The sequence below is a fragment of the Bubalus kerabau genome, chromosome 3, assembly GCF_029407905.1.
Source record: "Bubalus kerabau isolate K-KA32 ecotype Philippines breed swamp buffalo chromosome 3, PCC_UOA_SB_1v2, whole genome shotgun sequence".
Classification (NCBI taxonomy): domain Eukaryota; kingdom Metazoa; phylum Chordata; class Mammalia; order Artiodactyla; family Bovidae; genus Bubalus; species Bubalus kerabau.
The window spans coordinates 142,283,994-142,311,283 of NC_073626.1; the positions used below are offsets into that span (position 1 = coordinate 142,283,994).

Genomic DNA, 27,290 nt, shown 5'->3' on the forward strand with positions numbered 1-27,290 from the left:
TTCTTCCATTTAATTCTTCCCAAGTCCAACACCAATATGGTGATCCAATTCTAATCAATCAAATTCTGCATTTAAATCTAGAAGTCCCACTGACCTTATTAAGATGCTGAATTTGACTTTTTATGCTAATTTAAACTTAGTAAAAATTTTTTAAATAAGGGAGGCAATTAATCCCAGCAAATCGTATTTCTAGTTAAATGTCATATAATTAAAGTAATTCCATTTTTTGCTCTAAAATTAGAAACCTGATGTGAAAGTTTGTTTCTCAGTTTGCGGTTTCGCTCGGCTCCTGCCTCCCGCAGATTGGCACTCGGCTGCTCTGGCGGCAGCATGAATCTCACTGCAAAGCTGAAATTCCAATTTTATTCCAAAGCAACTGTCACAACGCCCTGAAGCAAGCTAAAAACAAGGAAAAAAATCTTTGGTATGATTTCACTTTCCATGTGTTCTTTAATGAAAAATTTATCATTCTAAATATTGGTGTTTACTCCTAAATACTTTTTTTTTAAATCAAAAAGAAACTGAGATTCAGTTGCTATTATTTCACAGGGAAATATAACAGGCCTGATGTTTTCCTGACAATTCTGTTATTTTCCTGTGTGGAAACACTGTATTTATCATATACTGTACGGCTGGTGATTCAGATATTGTAGAGACCTTATGGTGAACTGATATAGATGTAAACTCTTTATGCCAGATTGTTTAAGCATAAAAAAAACAAATGCACTTAATTAACATCTGATGTGTAGTTTTTACAAACACAAATGCAATATTTGTGTTTGAGCACTGGCAGTAATGGCTGTGAACCATGCTATTAATGTCTGGTTTAAAGATGCTTGTGGTAGGACCACGTCTGGAATAACAAAAATAAAAAACTGCATTCAGACAAAACAATAGTGAAGAGCCCATTAGAAAAAATGGAAAAGCAGCACTCAGAAAAAACATTTTTTTTCCCTTTAGATCAAAATTATTCTCAAAAATTGTTCCAGGCACCATCACCTTCAATCAATCAATGGTGAAAAGATTCTCAATATTTTCCTCCAACAGAAAAGGTTTTATTTTAGGGGGTCAGAAGTTTGCCAAGAGATGTATTTAAAAGTTCTCTTTATTATATTAAGCTCTTCTTTGATGGCTTAGCTTTAAAAGATGCGTGAGGAGGGAACCGAGGTAGTGTTTTGGAGTATATGGCATTTTTATGTCTGAAGAGAGAACTTCAAATTTATAGATTGCATTACAGTTTGAATAAATAAAGAGATTCTCATGAACTAATGTGTGGCTCTCTTATTAAATATGTTTTTACTGAAACCTGCTGAGTGCCAGGAACCATGCAGGTTACTGCGTGTAAAAACATGAATGTTAAACAAAGATAAAACCTAGCCTAACTGTGGGCCTTGCTTCAGAGTAACAAACAGAGCAAGACGACAGACTTGGAACTCGGGTTCAAAAATATAAACAGCTGTTATTACACTGAAAGCAATTAGTCATCATTACATATTGGTATTTTACATTTTTTAGAACATGTATTAAAGAGAAACCACAGCTGAAACAGGACATTTGATGACTAAAGCCATAAAACTCAAACATAATTGCTAAGTCCGATACTCCCATGGCGGGAAGAACGCAGGACTCTTGTGCATGTGGCCAAATCCACAGAAGAGAAAGCTAAGTGACACTGTGCGGCACGGGGCTGGGAATGGCTCCCCAGGGGTCTGAGTTCAAGTTCCACTTCTTCAGGAACACTGCCTCTGCTCAGCTGTCTTTCTGCAAAATAGCTATGACATTTTCCCACTCTGTGAGGAACCGTTAAGCCTCAATTTCTCAACTCTGAATCTTTCAGAGTAACAGCAATTCAGAGATGAAATCACAGGGGTAGATACATGTTAACATCATCATGGAATGAAGCCAGCCCAGGTGAAAGCAACCTCAGGTGACTTCCCTGCTCCCAGGTTTTCTATAGAAAAGTGCCTTTCACTAGCTCATGCAGAGACATAGTCCTTCATGTTTCAATTACGGGTGACACACTTAATTACACATTGAGACTTTCATCTTCCATCATCCAAATAGATTTACAAGCAAACATAGAAAATTACAGATATAGGCTCCTGAAAACAGGACTCATTCTCAGGCTAGAAATTATTTTTCAAAGACTAGGTAAAATTTGGGGTATGCAGTAAATGGCATTATTCAATGTCAAGAAAAGTGCCTGATGCAGCAGCTTCTCATTTACAGAGAGAAAGAAGTAAGCAGGGGCAGCTCTCAGTAACCCACTCAAATAACTAAACAGAAGTCCCTGATTCCAAGATGCGCCAGTTACCTCCATCTATGATTCCTACGGCATCATGTGAAACTACAGTTCAAAGAATTGTCCCTCATTTTTAAACAATGATGCATATATGCAGGCCAGTCATACAATATATCAGCCAGCAGTGTTTAAATTATCCCATAAATGTTTAGGGTTTTAAAATATATATGTATAAAGTATTTATTTATAGATCTAAAAGTATCAACTATTACTGCTTTGTCCTTATTTATGTTCCTCATGAGTTGGCCAACTACAAACTTTTAAAAGGAATTTGGTTTAAAAGATTTTGTGTGTTTGGCACTGACTCTGGGTGTTAATCATTTCTGAGGTCACTTTTTTCTCTTCTGTTTATAATATTCTCAAGGAACTTCAAAACAGAAACCTGTTCCCTTATAGATTCTGCTTCCTTTCGGGTACTGTATAGATTAATTTGTCATTGGAAAGTTAACTGTAAGTGTTCAGTTCATAGCACCAATCATTTCTATTTAAATTTTTTAGGAAAAGAAATAAACATAGCAACAATGTGTTGAAGCTTTTCTGTTTTGATGGGAAGAGCGGAAAATTATGTTGAGAAACACTGATGTAAATAAAGAATGTTAGAAAAATATATAAAGCCATTAAATTTAAAAATAAGGAGGGAAATTGCCACAGTTGTGAACTAAGCTTGTTGAAAAATTAGATGAATAATATTTCTACCCTAGTGACAGAGGTGCTAGAAATTCTACTGCAATAGATATTACTTTTAAAAATGAAACCATTTTACTCCTTCTTACATATGAATTTCTTAATGGATAACTTGGGCAAGTAAGGTAATCTAAGATTTCAGTGGATCATGTGACTTAAACTCGAATTACAATCTTGTTCATGAAACCATTTATCTATACTCTATGTTCCTCTCTGAAACATTTTAATTTTCTATTAGAATCTGCTTTGAGCCTATTAAATGAGTCCCTCAAGGAGTAACGGTCTACCTAAACTTGGCAACTTATAATTTTCATGTCTTTTGCACAAACTAAAGAGTCTACCACTTGAAAGGAGATATTAGCAAAAAAGACATATGGGGGGAAAGTTGTGCTGCTTTTCCTTTCTTATTTGACTCTTTTTTGTCAGCAATATGAATGAATGCACTGAAATCCAGCTTCTACAGACCTGATAAACCTCAATAATTGCCCTTTATGAAAGATGATGGAAATAATAACAAGATCAATTTAAAGAAATAGTGAAAATAAGTTGGAAGCTTCAAGAATTTCCTTTCCTTACAAACATATAAGATAAATAAAAGAAATAGGTGCATATATATTTTACAATATTGAAATCACACTACACAGCTTTGTATCCTTTGGCCTTGACCCTGGATGTTCCTTCTGCCTGAGTCTCCTGTCCACATTTCCACGTGGCCAACTGCCTCTCTCCTAGTCTTTACTCCAGTGCTGCCTTCACAATGAGGCCTACTTTGGTTTATCCCATCTGAAAACCATAGTTTACTCCCATTCCGGGCACATGATGTCCATTGCTCTGTCTGATTTTTTTATTTTTTTTTTTGGCTGTAGCATTTATTTTCTAGGGACTTCCCCCATGGCTCAGCAGAAAAGAATCCACCTGCCAATGCAGGAGACCTGGGTTCAATCCCTGCGTAGGGAAGATCCCCTGGAGAAGGAAACAGCAACCCACTCCAGTATTCTTGCCTGGAAAATTCCATAGACAGAGGAATCTGGTGGGCTTACAGTCCATGGGGTCACAAAAGAGTAGGACATGATTTAGTGATTAAACAACAACACTTGTTTTCTAACATATCATATAATTAATTATTTATTAAGCTTGTAATTTTCTGTTTCTCTTTTCACTCTCTTCACCTATTCCCCACTGGAATATAAATTCTTTGAAGGCAAATAAATTCTATTTTTCCATTGATAATAGTCCCTGGCACATTTAGGTACTTAATAAATATTTGTTGTGTTAATTAATAAACTAAAAATTTTCTCTACATTGTACTGTATTTTCCACTTGTCTAAAAATTCCTCCAAACCTTCACACTTAATTGCTTGCATAATGGTCTCTCACCAAGGTATTCCATAGTTTATTTAATCACTCTCAAATTCTTAACATTTATATTATTTCCAGCATTTATTATTATAAATAGTTCTTTGATAAACATACTGGTACATAAGTATATGTACCTTTTATTGCTTCCTCAGGAATAAATCTACTTACTTAAGATAAATCTAGAATTAGAATTTCTGCAAAGCAGTTACATATATTTTTAGAGCTTTTGATGCACATCACCAACTCACTTCCAAAAAGTTTATATCAATTGATACTAATTTATACCATTAGTTGCATGAGTGCCTCTAACTGCATCTTTACCAGATGTCATATATTACCTTTAAAATACCATCTTTAAACATTTCTGTGTCAATCTTGGCATTTTAAAGTAAACTTAGGATTTTCAGATGTTGATCAAATTCTCCATGTAAATCACAGATCTCCATGTGGAGTAAAAAATAGAGAAGGAATCAAAATCCCCAATGGGTTGTCCATTCCAAACAAACAATGTAAAATAGGTGAGATTATCAGACAATCATTAGGTGAGATGGGGGATCACTGTTCACTTTGGTTTAAACAGTTACAAACTCAGTCTGTTCTTAGAAGATTGAACATGATTAGTGATAACATGAACATTTAGTTTTTAACTCAGATACGCTTTTCAGAGCAGGTTAAAGTTCTTTCCAAACACCAACCCATTCAGCCCCACAACACTGCAGAAATGAGACTTAAGTTTTCCTAGGGACTGTCTATGCTATGCTATGCTGTGCTATGCTATGCTATGCTATGCTATGCTAAGTCACTTCAGTTGTGTCCGACTCTGTGCGACCCCATAGACGGCAGCCAACCAGGCTCCCCCGTCCCTGGGATTCTCCAGGCAAGAACACTGGAGTGGGCTGCCATTTCCTTCTCCAATGCATGAAAGTGAAAAGTGAAAGTGAAGTCGCTCAGTCATGTCCGACTCTTAGCGATCCCATGGACTGCAGCCTACCAGGCTCCTCCATTCATGGGATTTTCCAGGCAAGAGTACTGGAGTGGGGTGCCATTGCCTTCTCCGAGGGACTGTCTAACCCAGCACTAAATCCTGTTCTTCTGTTCTCTAGTACTAGGATTCCTGCTTCTAATTCCCATCCTCTAACTGTAATCTCAGTCACCCGGCACTGTGCTGACTAGGTTTGTGGAATAATCCTTTCGGTTTTCAGTGAGGCTCAAATTAGAAACCAGGAAATAGCTTTCTGAAAAGTTAGTCACAAACTTACACTTCTCCGTTTGTGAGACAAATCGTGGGAAAATATGTGAGGTTCAAATTGGCAGGGAGCAATCAACTTCTTTTTTTTCCACAAGTAAAGACTAAAACACATTTATAATCACTTTTTAGATAAATCTTTTCTCTAAACGGAAGGAAAAAATGGTCCCTTGGTACCATGTTTGGCACTTAATAGTCATCCTTTCAACTTTAGTCTCATGAGGGAAAAATAATTAATATGGCCATTTTAAAGATATGGGAACTGAGGCTTATTGAGCTAAGGAACATTCTGAAGTCACATGGCCAATGAAGAGCAAGGTCAGGATTTGAGCATAGCCTCAAAGCCTGCACTCTGGGAGTCTCTGGTAGCTCAGATGGTAAAGAATCAGCCTGTAATGCAGGAGACCCAGGTTCACTCTCTGAGTCAGGAAGATCCCCTAGACAAGGAAATGGCAACTAGTATTCTTGCCTGGAGAATTCCATAGACAGAGGAACCTGGTGTGCTGCAGTCCATGGGGTGGTCACAAAGATGGGACACGACTGAGCGACTTTCACTTTCAAAGCCTACACTCTTTTCATTGTACTGCTGTAGCTGATGATGTCATTGGTTTGAGAGCAGAATTCTGCACCAGGGATTAGTAACCAAAAGCCTATGTGTAACTGTGCCTTGAGGAAATGTGTTTCTTAAGGTCGCCCACCTCTTGCTTCTTGGGACCTAGTATTTCAGTAACAGCTAAGATATTAACTATCAAAATGTGGCCTAACATGGTTTAACTAGTGATCCCTACAGAAGATATTAGGGGATAAAAAAATCAAGACTCAAATAAATGGACCTGGGATGGTGAAGTGCAGCGAGTGATACAAGAATCAAGACTCAAATAAATGGCCCTAGGATGGTGAAGTGCAGCAAATGGGGATGGAGTTTTTGATAGGGTGCCATTGCCTTTTCTGAAGATATGCTCTAAGCAAGGTGTGGGCAGGAGTAGCAGAGAGAGACATGAGTGGATGAGATCCAGGGCAAGGGAGAATACTGCTCCCTGTGTTTGTTCTCTCTGTTCTAGAGCCCGCAGTGTAGAAAAGCCTCTCTCCAGGGTGCCTCCACCACTGACTGCCAGGTGTAAGCATCAACCTGGACACTCTGGATGTACTGAAAGCCTTTCTCACCAGCTAAAAGTAAGCTACACCCACATCCTGAGCCGCCAGGTGTCTCCTGATACAACCTCATGCCTGGCCAACAGGACCCATCAACCCAGTGATAACCATTCTCATCATCAGTGCAGCCACTGATGAGCAGGGCTCATTGCCTATCATGAACATCCCTCTTGGGGGCTCTTATCGAGTATCTGATGAGGGCTTCCAGCCTCCCTGAGTGGCTCATGAAGGCGTGAGTAGAAAGAGCTGAGAGGAGAACTTCAAGCAAGTCAAGAAAGCTCCAGCTGTAACCCTCCTGCATTACGTGGGAGAGACCAAATGAAGGCAACCTCAGGATTCTCAAGTTTAAAAACCAAAGCGGAAAAAAAATCCAGACTGCGAACCTGTCAAACCACATCTTCTGGCAGGTGCAGCTCCCAGGTCAGGTTTAAGAGCGCTGAAATCCCTCCTGGTGAACCAGCCCAGCTGCTTCCTTCTCTGGACAAGGGGGCGCTTCTCGGGCAGATCGGCCTCACCAAAGAGAAACACACTGCAGCCAGGAACACTGAGGACCAAATTCTCAGCGAGGCCTATGGGCAGCGGGAAATTTTAACAAGACTAAATTAAAGTCAGTACCGCTGAAAGAAAACAAAGCACAGAATTTTCTTATTGTGGTAAAATACACTTAACACAAAATTTACCATTTTAACCATTTCTAGGTGTACAGTTTAGTCGCATTAAGTGCCTTCCCATCACTGTTATAATCATCACGACTAAAGGGGATATAATTCACACAAATTTTAAAATTCAAAGTTTGAGCATAATTAACTTTTCCTTGGTTAGTCTCATAATAAAATTTATGTACAAGGCTTCCCTTGTGGCTCAGATGGTAAAGAATCTGCCTGTGATGCGGGAGACCTGGGTTCAATCCCTGGGTCAGGAAGATCCCCTGAAAAAGGGCAAAGGAAAATCCCCTAGAGAAGGAAATGGCAACCCTCTCCAGTATTCTTGCCTGGAGAAATCCATGGACAGAGGGGCCTGGTGTGCTATGGGGTCGCAAAGAGTGGAACACCACTGAGCAACACTTTACACTTTAAAGGAGGCTAGAATTTCTAAGCCATTACAAATCTAATTCCATAAGGAAAATTTATCACCAAGGTGAATGAAATCGGTACCTTCAATTTTTGAACAATTTTATAACAGCTCCAAAATGTGTATACTGTTAGGAGAAAGAAAAATTTAAGAATACAAGGGCCAGATCCACACTGTCCAATATAGCAACGCCTAGCTACACATGCCATTAAACTTTAATTAATTAAAATGCAGTAAGTTGTTTTTCAGTTGCAGTAGCCACATTTCAAGCGCTCAGTAACCACACGTGGTCTCCCTATTGGACAGCATAGATACAGAACATTGCCATCATCATAGAAAGTCCTTCTGGATAGCAGCACTGGGACAGATATTCTGTAAGAAGCCTAGTATCTAAATACAATTTTATGGAGGCTACTCTGAATATCAATGCTTTTTCACCTTCTTCTTCCACTTTTACATCTAGATTCTGTCTCTGACCTTATCTTCTCAAGATAGATTACAGAATTGCTTTCCTGTCTTTTTCTAGAGAACTGCTTCAGGGAACTGCTGTTTTCATGTCACTAAGTATAGTCCCCAATAAGCGAGGATAGAGATAACATAATTTATTTTCCCGATGTTTTTTGTTTTTTTTTTAATTTTATTTTATTTTTAAACTTTACATAACTGTATTAGTTTTGCCAAATATCAAAATGAATCCGCCACAGGTATACATGTGTTCCCCATCCTGAACCCTCCTCCCTCCTCCCTCCCCATTCCATCCCTCTGGGTCGTCCCAGTGCACCAGCCCCAAGCATCCAGTATCGTGCATCGAACCTGGACTGGCAACTCATTTCATACATGATATTTTACATGTTTCAATGCCATTCTCCCCAATCTTCCCACCCTCTCCCTCTCCCACAGAGTCCATAAGACTGTTCTATACATCAGTGTCTCTTTTGCTGTCTCGTACACAGGGTTATTGTTACCATCTTTCTAAATTCCATATATATGCGTTAGTATACTGTATCGGTGTTTTTCTTTCTGGCTTACTTCACTCTGTATAATAGGCTCCAGTTTCATCCACCTCATTAGAACTGATTCAAATGTATTCTTTTTAATGGCTGAATAATACTCCATTGTGTATATGTACCACAGCTTTCTTACCGATGTTTTATTTATCTTATCGATAAAACCGATGTTTTATTTTAGGTATTTTATTGTAGGTATTTCGGGAGTTTGGTGGAGAAGGCAATGGCACCCCACTCCAGTACTCTTGCCTGGAAAAGCCCATGGATGGAGGAGCCTGGAAGGCTGCAGTCCATGGGGTCGCTGAGGGTCGGACAGGACTGAGTGCCTTCACCTTCACTTTTCACTTTCATGAATTGGAGAAGGAAATGGCAACCCACTCCAGTGTTCTTGCCTGGAGAATCCCAGGGACGGGGGAGCCTGATGGGCTGCCGTCTATGGGGTCGCACAGAGTCGGACATGCCTGGAGTGACTTAGCAGGGAGTTTGGATGCTGGCCTGGGAGGGCAAGAGTGTGGGCCTCCTTGATTTAAAGGTGCATCATGGGACATCCAAGGCTGAGACGGAGCCTTTAGCCACAATAAGCATAGGAAACCTCAAACTGCAATTCTGAAGTCTGGTATTTGTTTCTTTATAATGTAGACTGCCACGTTGATTGGGAGGGGTGAAATGTGGAGGACATTAAAAAAAGATTGTGTACCTCTGGGTCGTACAAAATCTAGGGAAGTGTTCTTTCTTCCTCTGAGTCAGGTAGAGATGCCAGCATTAGAAACCCATGATATTGTTGACACCACAAAGCCAAGAAAATCTCCCAAATTTACTAAGTGATCTCTGCTTCTTTAACACTACTTTAAGATACTAATGGACCACAGGTTTCTGGGGGGGTGGTTGGGGCCAGATGCCAGGGACACAAACAGTCAACAGAGCTTTAGAAATTGCAGGATAATCTTTAGGCAGTTACCTAAATACTCCCCTCAAATCTGGAATGGCAGAGAGCTAGGGTGGCAGAAGAAAGGGAAAGTGGTTTAGAAGAGCTAGTTAAGACAACTTAATATCTGAGGACTCTCCAAATTATTCCCATCACTGATATTTGGTCCAACCATAATTTACAGTGACTCACACTTTGGCTGTTGCAGGAGCCTAAAGCACAAACTGTGATGGGAAAGCCTCTCCCAAGTAGAGACAATGTGACCTGTCTCCTGGGTTGGCCCAGCTCCTGACCTAGACAGGCCAGCGCCTCCATTTGGAGCTACAGCTCTGGAGTACTGTATAAGCGTACAAAGCCCATGGTGCTGTAAAGGAGGAGTCTTGAAGCTGTTTCCTGAAGAGCAAAGCAAGGGACAAAGACAGTTGCAGTAGCAGTTGACAGGGTTGAGGGCAGGGGTACATAGTAGAAATAGCACGAGCTTTTGAGGCCAGAAGATACTGGTTTGAATACCATCTCTGTTCCTTAATAGCTGTTTGAGATCTTGAGCAATTTTTTTTTTTTTTTTTTTTTTTGGCCGTCTCTGAGCTTCAAGTTCTTTATCTATAAGATGAAAAAATTAAAAAAAAATTCTTCCTCTAACGCACCAAATCCTTATCTAGAAGTCTGGTGATTAAAAAGAATAAAAATAAGCATTTACCTTCCCTTTCCTATATAAACTGTATTTCAGTGTAGCCAGATAGCCTGAACTGATGAGGGAAAGATTTTTTAACTTAGAAAGAAACTCTTAACTAATAAATGTGGAAGAAAGCATTAGAAGATCACTATTTTGGATCTCCTATGAAAATAACTGTTTCAGGGCAAAGATCATCAATGGATGAAACCCTCCTGAAAAGTCAATTACGAACAAAGGTAGTTCATCTTTACATCACTAGATGTGAGATAATCAGAAACTATGGCTTCCTCACAGAATACATACAAAGCTCACAGCCTACCTCTGAATAACTTTTGCCAAAAAACAAAAACAAAAAACCGTTCAAGCCAATCAAACCTCTGGAGCTAACCTAAAGTTTGTAGGAAAAGAAAGGGATAAAGATACAAATTACATGACACCACCAGGGATCCAATCAAACAGATCCAGAATGTGGGAATTCCATAGGACAAGTGACCCAGTTTCTGCAACCAGTGAATCAGAAGGAAAAATGTGGGGGTGGGGGGTGCATGCGGGGAACTGGATTCTATCAAAAGAGACAGGGATACAATAATCACCTCTCTGTGTGAATCATGTATAGATCCAGATTCAGACAAGCCAATCACAGAAAGACATTTACTTGGATTACATACTGGATATTAGATGGTACCAAAAAAATGATCATTTTGATGGATGTGATAATGGCATTATGGTGATATAAAAATATGCTTAGATATTTTAAATAAGCCAGGGTGAAAGAATATGACTTCTGAAACCTGCTTTAAAAAATCTTTAATAAAACTAAAAGAAAAAAGAGGGAGATAAAAAGAGAGGAAAGGGAAAAAAATAAAGGAAGTAAAGAAACAAGAAAGAAAAGAAGCTATCCCATAGAATGGATAGAGAGATTAAGATTAGATAAACTAAGAAAAGCATCGATTGAACACAATGCTGGGTGCACAGTGCCCAGCATACATTGCTTCTTTTCCCCTCTGCAAGCCTACCCCTCTGTTCTGAATTCTGAAAATTCCAAATACCTTCCTGTACTGTTATGTCCCTACTTACTCGAAATTCTCACATATTTAAACAGCACTCCTCTGCCATTATCTCTTCTACAGCAATTCATGATGGAAAGATTCAAACTTAATTTTTATTCTTATAATGAAATTTTATTCTTATAAATTCTTAATTTATATTCTTATAATTCTAATAATGAATAAGACATTTCATTATTCTCATGCAATGAAAGACAACCAAGGCCAAAATAATATTTAGCGTTAGAGATAGTACACTATACTCTTCATACTCAAGGAAGTAACTTTTATGTTTCTAATGACTGTAACCCAAAGGCCCATGGAAGGTTAAGTATTTGTAATGTCGCTGAAGAGTAAATTAGATTGTCTGAATTTCAGAGAAATGTCTCAAATTTGGTCAGAAGAATACTTGCTAGCAAGGCATTTTACTTGTTATATGAACTGCATTTTAAAAAAGGGTTTTAATTTTATCATTTTATTTTCACAATTAGTCTATGTAAAAATTATCCCCTGTACTATAATTACAAATGCTCACATCATGCAAACAAACAGGCCTGTTAAAGAAGATAAAATTATTGAATCTTTAAGCTCAAGTCTCACAGTTTTTAGGTAAGTGGCATTGTTTAAAGGAATAGTTCTGTGTGCATTTCCTGTAAATTGGGTGTTCCCCCAATAGTGGAATCAGGCATTTCCAGAGCAGGGACTTTCCACATTTTCAGTGAGTCCCAGGAAACCAGAACTTCTGAACTTATCCCTGCTTTGTCATTGCACTCCCTCCATCCTCCACTGATTTAATTTCTTCCTCTCATGTTCATATAGTGGGCTTCCTGGTTGCTCAGATGGTAAAAAAAAAAAAAAAAAAAATCCATCTGCAATGCAGGAAACCTGGATTTGATCCTTGGGTCGGGAAGATCCCCTGGAGAAGGAAATGGCAACTCACTCCAGTATTCTTGCCTGGAGAATACATGTAGTACAGCTTTTATTGAGAGAACATCATATCTAATCTACTTGTATTATATAGTTAATCGTGGACTTTTTTCCTCTATCTAGGTTTCAAACTCCCTAAACAATCAACACTTGTTAAGTTGAATGAATTGAATTTGGTTCCTAAGCACTTTGCAGATGTTGGACTCTGCAAACCTGAAATGGCAGCATCCATTCCAAACCTACACGTGGAAGTAAGGGGTCGCTATGCTAACAAAAACGAGAACAGGGTTTAAAGACCAGCAGACATCCGATGTATCCCCAGTGAGAAACCATGTGTTCAGTTTTCCATCACCGGCATCATGTTTTACGAGCTGTCTTCCAGCCCCCAGCTGTCAGAGCCACCCGCAGCTGTGGGCTACCTGAGACAGTAACGTCAGAGAGGAAACATCTGAATCACCTTGTACCAACAGAGTGTGATGTCATCCTGCTGGCTTGAAACAGATAAAGCAAAACTGCAGCTTCCTAAATTGTTCTTTATTAAAAGATCAGTATTTCCTAGTTTCTCTGCCATTCTTGACAACTTTTCCCTACCACTGTTATTTGTATTTCTGATCTTTCCATTTTCATTAGTCATATTCTAAAAAGGCTGATTTAATGACAGTATTTTAAAACATAATGCAACCTTTACAGTTAGCTGATCTTCTGTACTTAAAAATTATTTTTTAGTCATTTCTACACATGTATAACTATCATTTACAGCCTTACCTCTAGAGACTTCTATTAGTTTGGTTATTCCTCTTTGCAAAAGGAGGATCAGCACAATGAGACAGGAGCTTCATATCCCTAACACAAATGCTTATTTCTGAGCCTGTAATGGACTTAACTATGGCTGAAATGTAGTATTTTATTGAGAATGTACAATATTTAAGACAGTATTTAAGAATCCATCTTATAAAATGTATTCACCTGCCTTACACTAACACATACTTCATGTCTACAAAAGTATCTGATTATTCTTTCTCTTTCTGCTTTTGTTTATTTCAGGAGCATTTCAGGACTACTGATGTAAATGGAGTTAAGATTTAACTGTTAAACAGAAACTGCATTTCAGAAGCTCAAAGAACATAACTGATAAGCTTGGGTTTGTTACATTTTTGATGGCAGTCAAAATGCACAGCTAGGAAAAACCTCAAGCCTGTCATTCCCTTTCCACTAGGAATAGATAAATTCTATTTCCCCGGCTCACAGTCTGAAAGTAAGGCTTATTATTATTATTTTTAAACCAGAACTCTAATGATACTCAAAAAAGCCTACTTACACATTCTCATCAGGACATACCAATCAAAAAGTGTATTTTTCAACCCCATCACCTCATACTCAATAAAAAGCAGAGGGAAAAAAAGCACAGAATCTAAAAATTAAACTGAGTGCTAGACTTGAAATCTTACAAGCATCCTCTAGTTTTAGTATAGCTATCTTAATATAGCCAAGTTTCTTGTTTAGTTGATTTTTTTATTTATGTATTTTTTAATGAGAAGGAAAAAAAAAAGATTCTCTACCAGAAGCCATAAAAATCTCTCAGATGGTAAAACAGATAGCCCTAAAAGTTTTTGCCTAAATTCATACACATACCTAAAATAAAACTGGCCGATTAATCTTGCTACACTACTTTGAAAAAGAAGACATTTGAAAATACAGTGTAGTTGTGATGCTTCACTCTCTCTAATTAAGTGCAGACTAGGAAAAATTATTCTTAGTTTAGTCTATGGAAGGGGGGTGGTGGTAATTTCTCTCTTTGCAATTCAAAATTATTTTAAAGATGGAGTGTTTCTTTTCCAATGTCTTCATTAAACAGAGCTGTTAAGAATTGTCTCCCAACCATCCCCAAAGAGCACAAAGCTACCCAGTATTCACCCCATATGCTCGGCTTTGAAGTGTGAAGCTGTGACCATCCCACCAGACTCTTACGCCACCATCAAAGCCATCTCATTATGCCCAGCGCTGAGAGTTAAAGCGCGGGGCCGTAACCACTCCAACACAAACACTGCATTAACAAAGCAACCACAATATTCCTCCCCCACATGGCTAGAACTTGAAGAAATTTTTACCATATGTACACATGCACGAGATACGAAAATTTATTGTGCTAGAACATCACTGAGAAGTACATTAAACATGCTGACTAGAACTGGATGTTATTCTAAGGGACTGGAAAAAAATAAAATGCAGCTGATCTTTATGATGAAAGAGCAGAAACATTATGCTGAAAAACAAGATCAAGTGCAATTCCTAAATTGCATTTCTACTGACACATTCTGTGGCCTGTTCTTTCTTGAGGGAGCAGAAAACAATTTAGCCGGGTTGGGGGCAGGGGGTGCAAAACTGCTGCATATCACTGGATGCTACTGTTTACCCTATCGCATTTCCTTTCTAAAGGACAAATAAGCTTACAAATAATGCTATGCTGACAACAGCGTCTATAATTCAAAATGAATAGTACTTGCTAAAAGAACATCATTTCACTTGTGTCTCTGAGCTGTCAATTAACCATTGGCATGGCAGTAAAAAATAAAATGCAAAGAAAAAACTTGTTATGTATTAATGGAAACAAGGCCAGAATAAGCACTTGATTTTCATATAAAAATTAATCTTTGAAAATATTTTGAAACATTTGTACCTAAAGATTCCATTCTTTTTTTTTGCTCTAAAGAAATCCTTACATTTGTATACAGGAAAGTATATTCAAGAATGTTCACTGCTACATTATTTGTATTGGAAAAAATGAGAAACAACCTGAATGTCTATAAATAGAATAGAAAAAATGTGATATATGTATATTATGATAACTATACAGCAGTTAAAGGGAATGAACTAGATAGATTTCCATGATATCTTGCTGAATATAAAACTTATAGTATAAGAATCTTCAATATTATATGTATACATATTATATATACACTATACATATATAAAACACAATCGCTTTGTTGTATACCTCAAACTAACAATTGTAAATCAACTACACTTCAATTAAAAAATAAAATTAAAAAATTTTAAGTGATAGTACAATAGCATTTAGACTACAAACACATACAACAAATACTGTATGGACTTATGAGTAAATACATAGGTAGAAATAAAAGTATGGGGGAAATTCTTGACTGAATGTGAGCATACTATGCCATAACTCGGCAGGGATGTAGCTGATGGACAGAGGTGAACTTTAACCACATCTGTAATGTTGAAATTTTGAAAAAGAGAATAAAAAGTTCTAGGCAAGGTCGAGTAAATAAACAGCTGTGAGAATCCTCTGTTCTGTTGCTGTCTTGATGGAAAACTATGAGTAAGTTTCTTAATATTTCTAGGTCTGTTTTCCAGCTATAGAATAAAAAAATTGGACCTATCCTCATGTGCCCCAAAAACCTTAGCAAATCATATAATTTCATGACCATATAGGTATCCATAAAAATACATGAACCCGCCTGCCGATGCAGGTAGACATAAGAGATGTGGGTTCAATCCCTGGGTCAGGAAGATCCTCTAGAGGAGGGCATGGCAACCCACTCCAATATTCTTGCCTGAAGAATCCCATGGACAGAGAAGCCTGACACGCTATAGTCCATAGGGCAACAGAGTCAGACAGGACTGAAGCGACATAGCATGCATGCATAATATATTAGTAGTCTAGAACACATTTTACATATATGCATTTACTTTTTATTTCTTGGTTGTGCCACATGGCTTGTTGGATCTCAGTTCCCCGATCAGGGACTGAACCTGGGCCACGGCAGTGAGAGCCTGGAATCCCAACCACTAGGCCACCAGGGAACTCCCCCACACATAGATCTTTATATCCAAGAATCTTACTGTTTCCTTGCATATAACATACACTTTCATGGAGATATGTATACATAGAGCTTGTTATTCCTTTGTAGGAAATATGCTGCAGATTTCGTGCAGACATGATACTCTTTCTTTAAAGAATTACACTTCCTTGAGTGACCTAACATATGGAACTTACACTGCATTCAGTCACTTGCTTTATTGTGTCCCATGTAAACAACAACAACAAAGGGTGTTCTCTCCTATTTCAGGTGCAGATTTCATGGCCCAGCTTTCTTGGGGAGAGGAGCTCTACTATGCTTCTCCTATAGTCCCCATAGCCTGTCCTATGGTAAATGGAAACATAACAAGCACCCCAACACTGCTTGGATGCTCACAAATACCTCTTCATTTATCTGCATGGCAGGTCTCTGAAATGGGAACCAAATACCATTTCAAGATAAGAACTGACATGGAAGAAACTGTCTGCTATAGGACTTAGAATTTTAGAGTTGAAAGCACTTCACAGATCTTCTGCCTGAGAGGTTTGCAAACATCTTGTCGTTCAATCCCTTTCTCAAGAGGTACTTTATTTAGAATCTCAATAACACAAAACAAAGAAGAGGAATCCACTCTCTTTATGGTGGAGGGGGATAACCTAGGCCCCCACTGCTCAGCAACCCCCTCCATAAGGTCATAGAGAATCACTAAAAATAGTGACAGCTCTTTCCTGGTGCAAGGCAGGGGACCAGGGGCTTTACTTATGGGCATTATTTTTCATAACCATCCTGACAGGACGATATTATTCCCCATGGTAAAGACTATAAAAGAGACTAGACAATTTTCCTTAAGTCAGTTGGCAAGTAAGTAGAATATCTAGGTTTGAGCTCAGGTTTACTCAGCTCCAAAAACCTTATTTTGTCCACTTACCATCTGGCTTTCCTGTCTAGCCATTCAATGTGATGTAACTGTTTAGGTCACAGTGATCAAAACCTCATGGGCATATGTATATTATAAAGGGTGGGTGGGATTGAAATTGGCCTGTGGCTTCCTTATAGTGCATCCATTTCACAAGGACCTCTTATTCTCTTTCAGTGAGGATGTTAAGAAGCTGGGACTCCCCAAAAGAGTAGTTCAGTTGAGACATGGCTAAGCTTTGGGGATAGCCAGGAAGCCTTCTGCTGGCCAATGGATCAGCAATGTGTAAACAGCCTTCAGTATAAAGTCAACTTCCCACAGCAAGAGACAGTAAAGGTGGCTCTTCCACACAACCAGAGATACCCAAATGCCAAACAAATAGTTTGCATGAGGCAGTCTGCATGCTCCTCATGCGTGTCTGGCTCTCATACCTCTTCCATCTTCCTGGCCACTGGCCAGTGTCAACACTCGACAACCTCTTAGTAGTCTCATGTCTAGCCCGAACTCTCACCACTTGCCCCCAAAACAGGGCAAGTCTTCCCATCCCCCATGCACAATCTGTCTCCTTTTTATCACCTCTCAGGGGATGCCCATTTCCAGGCACCCATGCCCACCACTTTAAATCTCCTTCTGAAAGTATACAAACAATAAATGCTGGAGAGGGTGTGGAGAAAAGGGAACCCTCTTAAATTGTTGGTGGGAATGCAAACTAGTACAGCCACTATGGAGAACAGTGTGGAGATTCCTTAAAAAACTGGAAACAGAACTGCTGTACAACCCAGCAATCCCACTGTTGGGCAGACACAGCAAGGAAACCAGAATTGAAGGAGACACATGTAACTCAATGTTCACTGCAGCACTGTTTACAATAGTCAGGCCATGGAAGCAACCTAGATGTCCATCAGCAGATGAATGGATAAGGAAGTTGTGCTACATATACACAATGGAGTATTACTCAGCTATATAAAAGAATGCACTTGATGCATTATATGCATATATAAAACGCTTTTGATGCATATAATGCATATATATGGAATTTAGAAAGACAGTAATGTTGACCCTATATGCAAGACAGCAAAAGAGACACAGATATATAAAGAACAGACTTTTGGGCTCTGTGGGAGAAGGCAAGACTGGGATAATTTGAGAGAATAGCATCGAAACATGTATATCACCATATGTAAAACAGAGGACAAGTGCAAGTTCGATGCATGAAGCACAGCACTCAAAGCCGGTGCTCTGGGACAACCCAGAGGGATGGGGTAGGGAGGGAGGTGGGAGGAGGGTTCAGGATAGAGGGACATATGTACACCTGTGGTTGATTCATGTCGACGTATGGCAAAAACCACCACAATATTGTAAAGTAATTAGCCTCCAATTAAAATAATTAAAAAAATAATAAAATATCTCTAACAAGTAAAAATAAATATTTCATAGACTCAATAAAAACAATATTTTATCTACCATCAATAACATGTGTCAGAACTCTGTGCTGTTTAAACTCAATAAAGTGTACCATGTGTGGGATAATAAATAAATAAATAAATAAATCTCCTTTTGAAGGAAAATGCTTCTTGCTCACTACTGATGTTTATTTCCACATGTAGAGAGTACTGCTGGTCTTACTGGCTGTTATGAGTTAAACTGTACCCCTGCCAAATTCATCTGTAGAAGTCATAGCCCCCAGGATATGAGAATGTGACCTTATTTGGAAGTAGGGTCATTGACATATAATTAGTTAACATGATGTCACATATTGGATTAGAGCAGGGCCCTAATCCAACATGACTGGTGTCCTCATAAAAGGGGACTTTTGTACACAGACAATATACAAGAAGGATGCCATGTGAACACGAAGAGAGCCATCCACAAGCCAAAATGGAACAGATCCTTCCTTCCCTCCCAGTGCTCAGAAGGAACCGGCCCTGACGACACCCTGAGCTTGGACTTCTAGCCCCCAGAACTGTGAGATGATAAATTCCTGGAGTTTATATCACCTAGTTTGTGGCACTTTTGTTACTACAGCCTTTAGGAAATTACATCACTTGGCCTTGCTCCCTCCCAACATCCATTCCCTGATGCGGAGTTTGGGAGAGAAGTGGGGTGTGCAGAGGCCTGCTCCTCCCTCCTCTCTTCCTTCTTCAGAGGTAGCTGTCGGCAGGAAACGCCCATTCCACTCCATCTCCTCCTTGCCATTAGCTTGCCAGGGTCAGGCCTGAGCTGTCTAGTGCTGCCTGTAACTGGTTGGATGTCTAATTCTCCAGGTGGGTAAGCTGAGCTGTCACATTAGTTTTTATCAGTAATAAAGTTAGTATTTCCACTTCTCATCTGACTTTCTCTACTATTGAATTGATTCAAGATTTGGGAAAGGAAGACAAGTACTATTTGTAATGCTCTCCTCCCAAAGCCCAACCCCAGTCCTCATCTTCCTGGGAGCAAACAGGGAGGTGGCCTTCCTTCTTTCTCGACTGTATTGCTATGGAATACACTTTGTAACCTGCTTTCACAAGTCCTATCCTTTTGGTTGCCAAAACTTCACACACGAGTTAATGTTTTCCAATTTCTCCATCTCTTCTTTTTTTAAATTTTCTTTCTCAAGCCTTTATCAAAAGGCTTGTATCAAAAGGCCTGTATCAAAACCTTTTGTATACATATATATATATATATACTATATATATTATCTATATTTTAAAACACTAATTTTTGCCTAACTAAAAAATTTATGATACTCTGGTTCAAGATGACAGAGTAGAAGGACATGCGCTCACCTCCTCCTGCAAGAGCACCAAAATTGCAACTAGCTGTTGAACAACCATCAAGAGAAGGATGCTGGAATCCACTATAAAAAGACACCCCAGTCCAAAGACAAAGAAGAAACCACAGCAAGACGACAGGAAGGGCACAGTCACAATAAAATCAAATCCCATACCCACCAGGTGGGTGGCTCACAAACCACAGAACAATAATCCCTAAGAAGTTCTCCCATTGTGAAGATTCTGAACCTCATGTCAGGCTTCCCAGCCTAGGGATCTGATAAAGAGACTGTGGGTCACCAGGGAATCTGACTTTGAAGGCCAGTGGGATTTGATTATAGGACTTCCACAGGACTAGGGGAAACAGAGACTCCAGTCTTAGAGGGCACAAACAAGATTTTGTGCACACCACGATCCAGAGGAAAGGAGAAGTGACTCCACAGGAGACTGAACCAAAACCACCTGCTAGTGTTGGAGGGTCTCCTGTGGAGGTGTGGGTCAGCAGGGGTCACCTTAGCGACGGGGACACTGGCAGCAACAATACTGGAAGGTGCTCTTTGGTGTAAGTCCTCTTGGAGGTCACCATTAACCCTACCATACCACCCACAGACCCCAGAGCTGGGTCACCTGAGGCCAAACACTCAACAAGGTGGGAGTGTAACCCCACCCAGCAGTAGATAATTGGATTAAAGTTTTACTGAGCAAGGCCCTGCCCACCAGGGCAAGACCCAGTTTTTCCCACTGCCAGTCCCTCCCATCAGGAAGCTTACATAAGCCTCTTAGCCACCTCCACCAGAGGGTAGACAGAAGAAGCAAGAAGAACTGCAATCCCACAGCTAGAACAAAAACCACATTACAGAAAGTTAATCAGGGTGAAAAAGCAGGAAGTTATGTCCCAGATGAAGGGATAAGATAAAATCCCAGAAAAACAACTAAATAAAGTAGATACAGGCACCTTCCAGAAAAAGAATTCAGAATAATGATAGTGAAGCGATTCCAGGATCTCAGGAAAACAATGGAGAAGATGCAAGAAATGTTTACTAAAGACCTAGAAGAACCAAAGAACAAACAAACAGAGATGAATAATACACTATAGTAGGAATCCATAGTAGAATAACTGAGGCAGAAGCATGGATAAATGACCTGGAAGACAGAATGGTGGAAATTACTACCACAGAACAGAATATAGAAAAAAGAATGGAAAAAAATGAAGACAGCCTAAGAGACCTCTGGGACAACATTAAACACATCAACATTCACATTAGAGAGGTCCAAGAAGCAGAAAAGAAACAGAAAGGACCAGAGAAAATATTTGAAGAGATAATAGCTGAAAATTTACCTAACATGGGAAAGGAAATAGTCAACTAAGTCCAGGAAGCACAGAGTCTCAGGAAGGATAAACCCAAGGAAGAACACCGAGACACATAGTAATTAAACTGATAAAAATTAAAGACAAAGATAAAATATTAAAAGCAACAAGGTAAAAATGACAAAAAACTTGCAAGAAAATGCCCATCAGGTTATCAGCTGATTTCTCAACAGAAACTCTACAAGCCAGAAGGGAATGGCAAGATATATTTAAAGTGATGAAAGCCAAGAAGCTACAACCAAAAATACTCTACCTGGCAAGGCTCTCCTTCAGATTTGATGGAGATATCAAAAGCTTTCCAGACAAGCAAAAGAAAATTCAGTGCCACCAAAACAGCTTTAAATCAAATACTAAAGGAACTTGTCTAGGCAGGAAACATAAGAGAAGGAAAAGACCTACAAAAAAAAATGGTAACAGGATCAGACATCTCAATAATTACTTTAAATGTAAATGGACTAAATAAATGCACCAACCAAAAGACATAGACTGGCTTGGTGGATGAAAATGTGCTTGTATGTACTTCCACTTATCACATCATTCAGCTTGACCCCCCCCAAACTGTATGTAATTATTTTATATTGTTAGGTTAATCATGTTTCCATTATGGCTTGCAATTGTAATTATCTTTTTTTGTCCTGCTGTTGACTGTAAAAACCGATTAACATCTTTTACTATTGTGATTACATAACTATTACTCACTTAATACCACTGTATCATGATGGTCAACAGAAAAATAATAGAATTCTATATCACCAAAACTATCATTTAATAGAAAAACCTGTGATCACTTTTTAACATCCAGATGACAATCAGAGTTATCTTGGAATTATTTGAAAAATACAAAGGCCCAGATACTGCTTTTTTTCTCCAAACTCCAGATATATTTCTAATGAGTACTCATGTTTAAAAACAACTATGTGTGTGTGTATATATATATATATTTTATGAATAATATGTATATCTTAGAAAACTTATGAATGTTTGCCTAACTAAAAAATTTATAACATTTTGACTCACGTGTTTGACTTAGTGTGAAAAGAATGCTAGATTTCTAATGAAAAAAATAGACAGGCAATAAGCAACAAAGATTTACTGTATAGCACAGGGAGCTATAATCAACACCTTATAATAACCTATAATGGAAAATAATCTGAAAAATAATATATATGCATAACTGAATCACTCTGCTGTGCACCTAAAACATGTAAGTCAACTATACTTCAATGAAATGTATATATTAAGAAAAAATTTAAAAATTAAATGGCTCCTAAAAATTCACACACAAACACTGATGGCTACTTCCTCACTCTCATTATAACAATTCTATTTCCCTCAAGGTAGCAGATAACTTAGACTATCCAGGAAACTGTCATGTATAGACTATGAGGGTAAGAGAGGCACAACAATTTTTATCTTGAGACATTACCTGATGATATATTTTGGTTAATTAAAAATGGAATGTGAGTTATTCAATATATGCAATTTTGAATCATACAATAAATGAAAATCTAATAAATAATGCTATAATTATTATAAAAGCATTTCAGGATAACCCGTGTTGCCATCATGACTATTATCACATGCTCTGGGTCTCCTGAGAAGCACACCCTCATTTGCCAAGTGGAGAGCAGGTGGATAGGCTGGCAACACATGAGGGTGTACAGAGACTTGTGCTGATGCACTTAATTTTACAGGCCCATCAATGCCACTAGCATCACTACATTATTTCTTCAGAATTTTTTTATCCTAGTGGCCTAGAAATCACTGCATATACTAGGAAGGACAGATGGAAAGGAATTCAGGAAAAGCATAGCCAAGGTTAGAGGTCTAGGCTCAAAAAAGTTAGCATCATATCAATCATTTGCTATAAATCCTCTGTTAGGTCAATATTGTCTAAAACAACATTAGCAATGACATAAATGTAATTTCTGGGTGCTATATACACACACATACACACACACAAACACATACATATATATATATACTGAAAATCAGAAAACTTAGAACCTCTAAACTTTAAGACCCCAGACCTGCCTATGCTAGTATAGGGTGAGTGTTAATATCTCCCACAGTGACCCATGACTAATCCTGAGTATTCTAGGAGACCCCTTCCCTAGGTGAAGTGGTGGTGGGGTAGGGGTCTCCCAGTTTTAAACTATAGACTTTTAGACTAGGGAAGAATTATGAAAAGTATAAAGTCAGGCAGCAAAGATTTCATGAACTCCACCTACTCATCCCAATTAGAAGATTCTTATAATACACATGTGTGCTGTGCTAAGTCACTTCAGATGTGTCTGACCCTGTGCGACACTATGGACATTAGCCCACCAGGCTGCTCTGTCCATGGGATTCTCCAGGCAAGAATACTGGAGTGGGTTTCCATTTCCTTCTCCAGAGGATCTTCTCAACCCAGGGCTCGAACCCATGTCTCTTACGTCTCCTGCATTGGCAGGTGGGTTCTTTACCACCAGCACCAACTGGGAAGCATAACAATTATTTTATTAATTAAATAAAATAATAATACACTTATTCTTGTCAAAATTTTCAATAAAGTCTATTCAGTACACACCAAGAGTGAAACAGGAAAGAAAGAAAAGCCAGTACAAGGGTGTGTTATCACACCAGTCATTGCTGTGAGCAACTGGGGCTTGGTCTTGCTGGAATGGGCCTTAGAATTGTCCATCCATGGCTCAGGTACCCCACTGGCCAAGGGGTGGCCACGGAGTGTTTGTTAATGTACTTGGATTTCAGGTTGCTGCAGAGCCAAAGCGATAGAAAGAGAGCAGCTTTTGCAAGTTTGACTGTGTGTGTTGGTAACTGCCAGTCATGGGAGAATAACCTAGTTTATCCCAGTCCTTTCATTTGGCCTTTTTCTTCCTCATGAGTAGCTCTGTTTTACAGTGGTAGATATAATCTTGTTGCATTTATTAAGCCTGTAGCAATATGCATTTATGAACAACCTAATAACTCTTCTTTGTAGTTAAAGTATACTCAAGTTGCTGGAAATCAATTTGGATATTTTAAGTACTTTCCCAATGCATAATCCCTTTTTACCAGCTTTTTGTCTGATGGCAGTATTCTGTAAATCTCAAAGTAAATGCTATGTCCTTAAACTATGTTAACATATGCTTGTAAAATCAACCATTGTTTTTATGCTATGGCAATGAGGGTAGTGTTAATGGTAGAGAGAACAATATCAGAACTCAACATCTATACTGATTAATAGCAATGAAATCCAAGGCTGTTTTATGAGATGATCTCCATAGCAACTGGAGAATCAGAGTAGGAAATTCTTGAAGTAAAAAGTTGTTCCTGATTTGCCAGATCAGCCCATGTTTTGACAATCTGTAATAAGGTAATCGAAGGGTCTTAAGACTACCACACAAGTGTTGATGTCGTGTGAATCTGTCATGGCACATGTTCTCCAAGACATAAAAACACTTGAAACATCACCTAACAAGGCTGATAAATCTAATCAAATTCATTAATGGTCATATATTTTAAGGTAAATTAAAAAAAAACCAATCATGTAAGTGCTAAATCTTTATTTATGTAACTTACTTAACTAGCATTTTATCTTTCCAATCTTCTAAATAATGTCAATTCACAAAGCATTATATAAACATCATTTCATTTGATTAATGACATAGCACAAAAAGCAAGTTTCCATATGATTTACAGTACTCATAGCTATGGTCTAGACTTTCAAAGCAGAATATTATGAAATCACAGGTTAGTTAAGCCCACTTTCACTGGCAAATCATTGGGGGGATTTGTCTGAGCACCTCCTGCTCTGACCCCACCCCTCCATCTTCATTTAGTCCTTCTTAGCAGCAGCAGGAAGGTTTGAGTGTGAGTGAGAAACAAGGTCACATTTCAGAGACACTGTCTCTGGCACGTGAAACACTGAGCAAGGAACAAGTGGAAAACATACATGCAGCGCAATGGCCCACAGTAATCAGTCTATAAAAAAATAATTGAAGTCTAGAAATTGAGACTAAATACCTTTGATTATGAGGTAGAAGTCAGAAAAAAGAACAATGTTCCTGTAAATTTATCTTTGGTTCCAATTAGGTGAATTCATTGCACTCTTGAAGGATCCAAGATAATCAAAATCACCAAGAGGAATCAGAGAAGTAGGGACTTCCAAGTAAAGATGAGAGTGTAGATCCATCCCTATGTTTACATTCACTTCTTCCAAAAATCCCAGAAAAAAAGATGTCAAAGAGATCTATTTGCAAAGCATTGATTCCCTCAAACAAACAGAAATGGAAGAGGAAGCGACGGGACTGGAACTTGGAGAACGGATATAAGACAAGCAGGAGACCCTGGACAGCAGAGAAGCGGCCTGACTTACAGCACAGGCACCTGGAAATGGTCACAACTGGTGACCTCACTCCGGGATAGAAGCTAAAGCCATAGATCCGAACAGGGAGACTGGTGGAAAGTCTGTTTAAGCAGCAGTTAGATCCCACCCCCTCCATACGGATGGGGAACTGGCAGAAGACATAAGAGATAAACACTGTGTGTGTCTGGACTAGGGGATACAGCTGAGGGCAGTGGGGATTCAGGAAAAGAGGGGAATGAAGGGAACATTGGCATACTAACTGCTGAGACTCTTCTAGTCTCTTCTGCAACTCAGTTCCTAAATCATGGACAGCTGAATACTCCAGGCTGAAGACTGGTGGATTCTTCTTTAGGAAACCAGAAAAACCCAAGAAGAAAGACCCCAAAGATACTGAGATAGTAGAAGTTCTCCAAAGAAACAACCCGGCCACAAACCTCACTTACATCCTCAGATTATCCACTCAGTCTTTCAGTGTCCACTCTTGGAGTAAGCAGCCAACCAATGATCATCTGACATCTGAGGAAGGTATTAAAACAAAACAGGAGAAAGCAACCTGGGGGTGTAAGTGGGGTAGGGAGGTGCGAACAGACAACATGCAGAAAGAAGAAACTGTCAAAAATTATACATTGCTACTATACTCATGAGATGTGACCAGGATGTTATTTAGAAAAATGAACACTCAGAGAGTAAATAAAAGCACCTGGAAACTAATATAGAGGAAATGAAAAACTTATTGAAGGCTTTCGATATAAAGTAGAGGACATTTGCAAGTAATTATTGTAAAAATACAAAGTGATTTAAAAAAAAGGGAGAGAGAGAGAAAGTAAGTGTAGAGAACCAGTACAGAGTTCCAGTAACCAAATAATGGGGCTTCCAGAAAGAACTGAGAAAACAGAAGTCATCAGTGGAATAACGCAAGAGAATTTCCAGCAATGAAGGATGAGTTTCAAGGACTCAAAGGACCTACCATGTGTCCAACATAATGGATGAAAACAGATGCATGCAAAGGCACATCATAGAAATTTGAGACCACTAGAAACAAAGTGAAGATCTTACAAGCTTCCAGAGAAGGGACAGATCATATACAAAGATCAAGAATCATAATGGCTTCAGAAGTCTCAACAGCAACATGGAAATAAGAATTGATACAATGTCTTCAAAATAAAGGAAAATAATTTCTAACATATAATTCTATACCTAGGCAAACTAAAAATTAAGTATGAAGGTAAAATAATGGCATTTTCAGACATGTAAGTTCTCAAAAATTTATTCTCCTCCTCCCCTCTCATTTTTTATAAAGCCAGAAGAGGATACATTCCACTAAAACAAGGGCATAAAATAAAGTGGGGGTGGGGGGGAGAGAAGATGTGGGATTCAGGAACCAGGATATCCAAAATGCAGAAAGATGAAGGGAAAACCTAGGAAAATAGTAATAGGAAATGCTATGATGACAGTTATCCTTAACAAATTTAGAGTAACTGGTTCTAATCAGATCAAAGAGTTCTAGAAGATAGTTGTTTAAGAAGACAAAATTTATAGAACAGTCAATACATGATGTGTTTTATCTGAATGCAGGGATAAATGTTATTACTGACAGAGTCTGGTGTTAAATCAGTGGTAAGTATATAAACAACCTGAGTAAACAAACAATCAAAAAGATAACAATCAATTCTAGCAAAAAAGAAAAG

The 27,290-nt window shown here is 38.7% G+C and overlaps 1 protein-coding gene across 3 annotated transcripts in view; it reads right to left on the reverse strand.

The window, feature by feature from the left end:
- Positions 1-27,290, reverse strand: part of FTCDNL1 (formiminotransferase cyclodeaminase N-terminal like) — a 42,865-nt gene that overhangs the window by 4,076 nt on the left and 11,499 nt on the right. For 2 of the 3 annotated variants that reach the window (XM_055573039.1, XM_055573038.1), the window contains exon 5: positions 7,127-7,312. In XM_055573039.1, coding sequence (XP_055429014.1) covers positions 7,127-7,312 — 186 coding nt within the window. Of the gene's footprint in view, positions 1-7,126; positions 7,313-27,290 lie in introns of those variants that run through there. The other variant, XM_055573040.1, reaches the window with a different exon arrangement.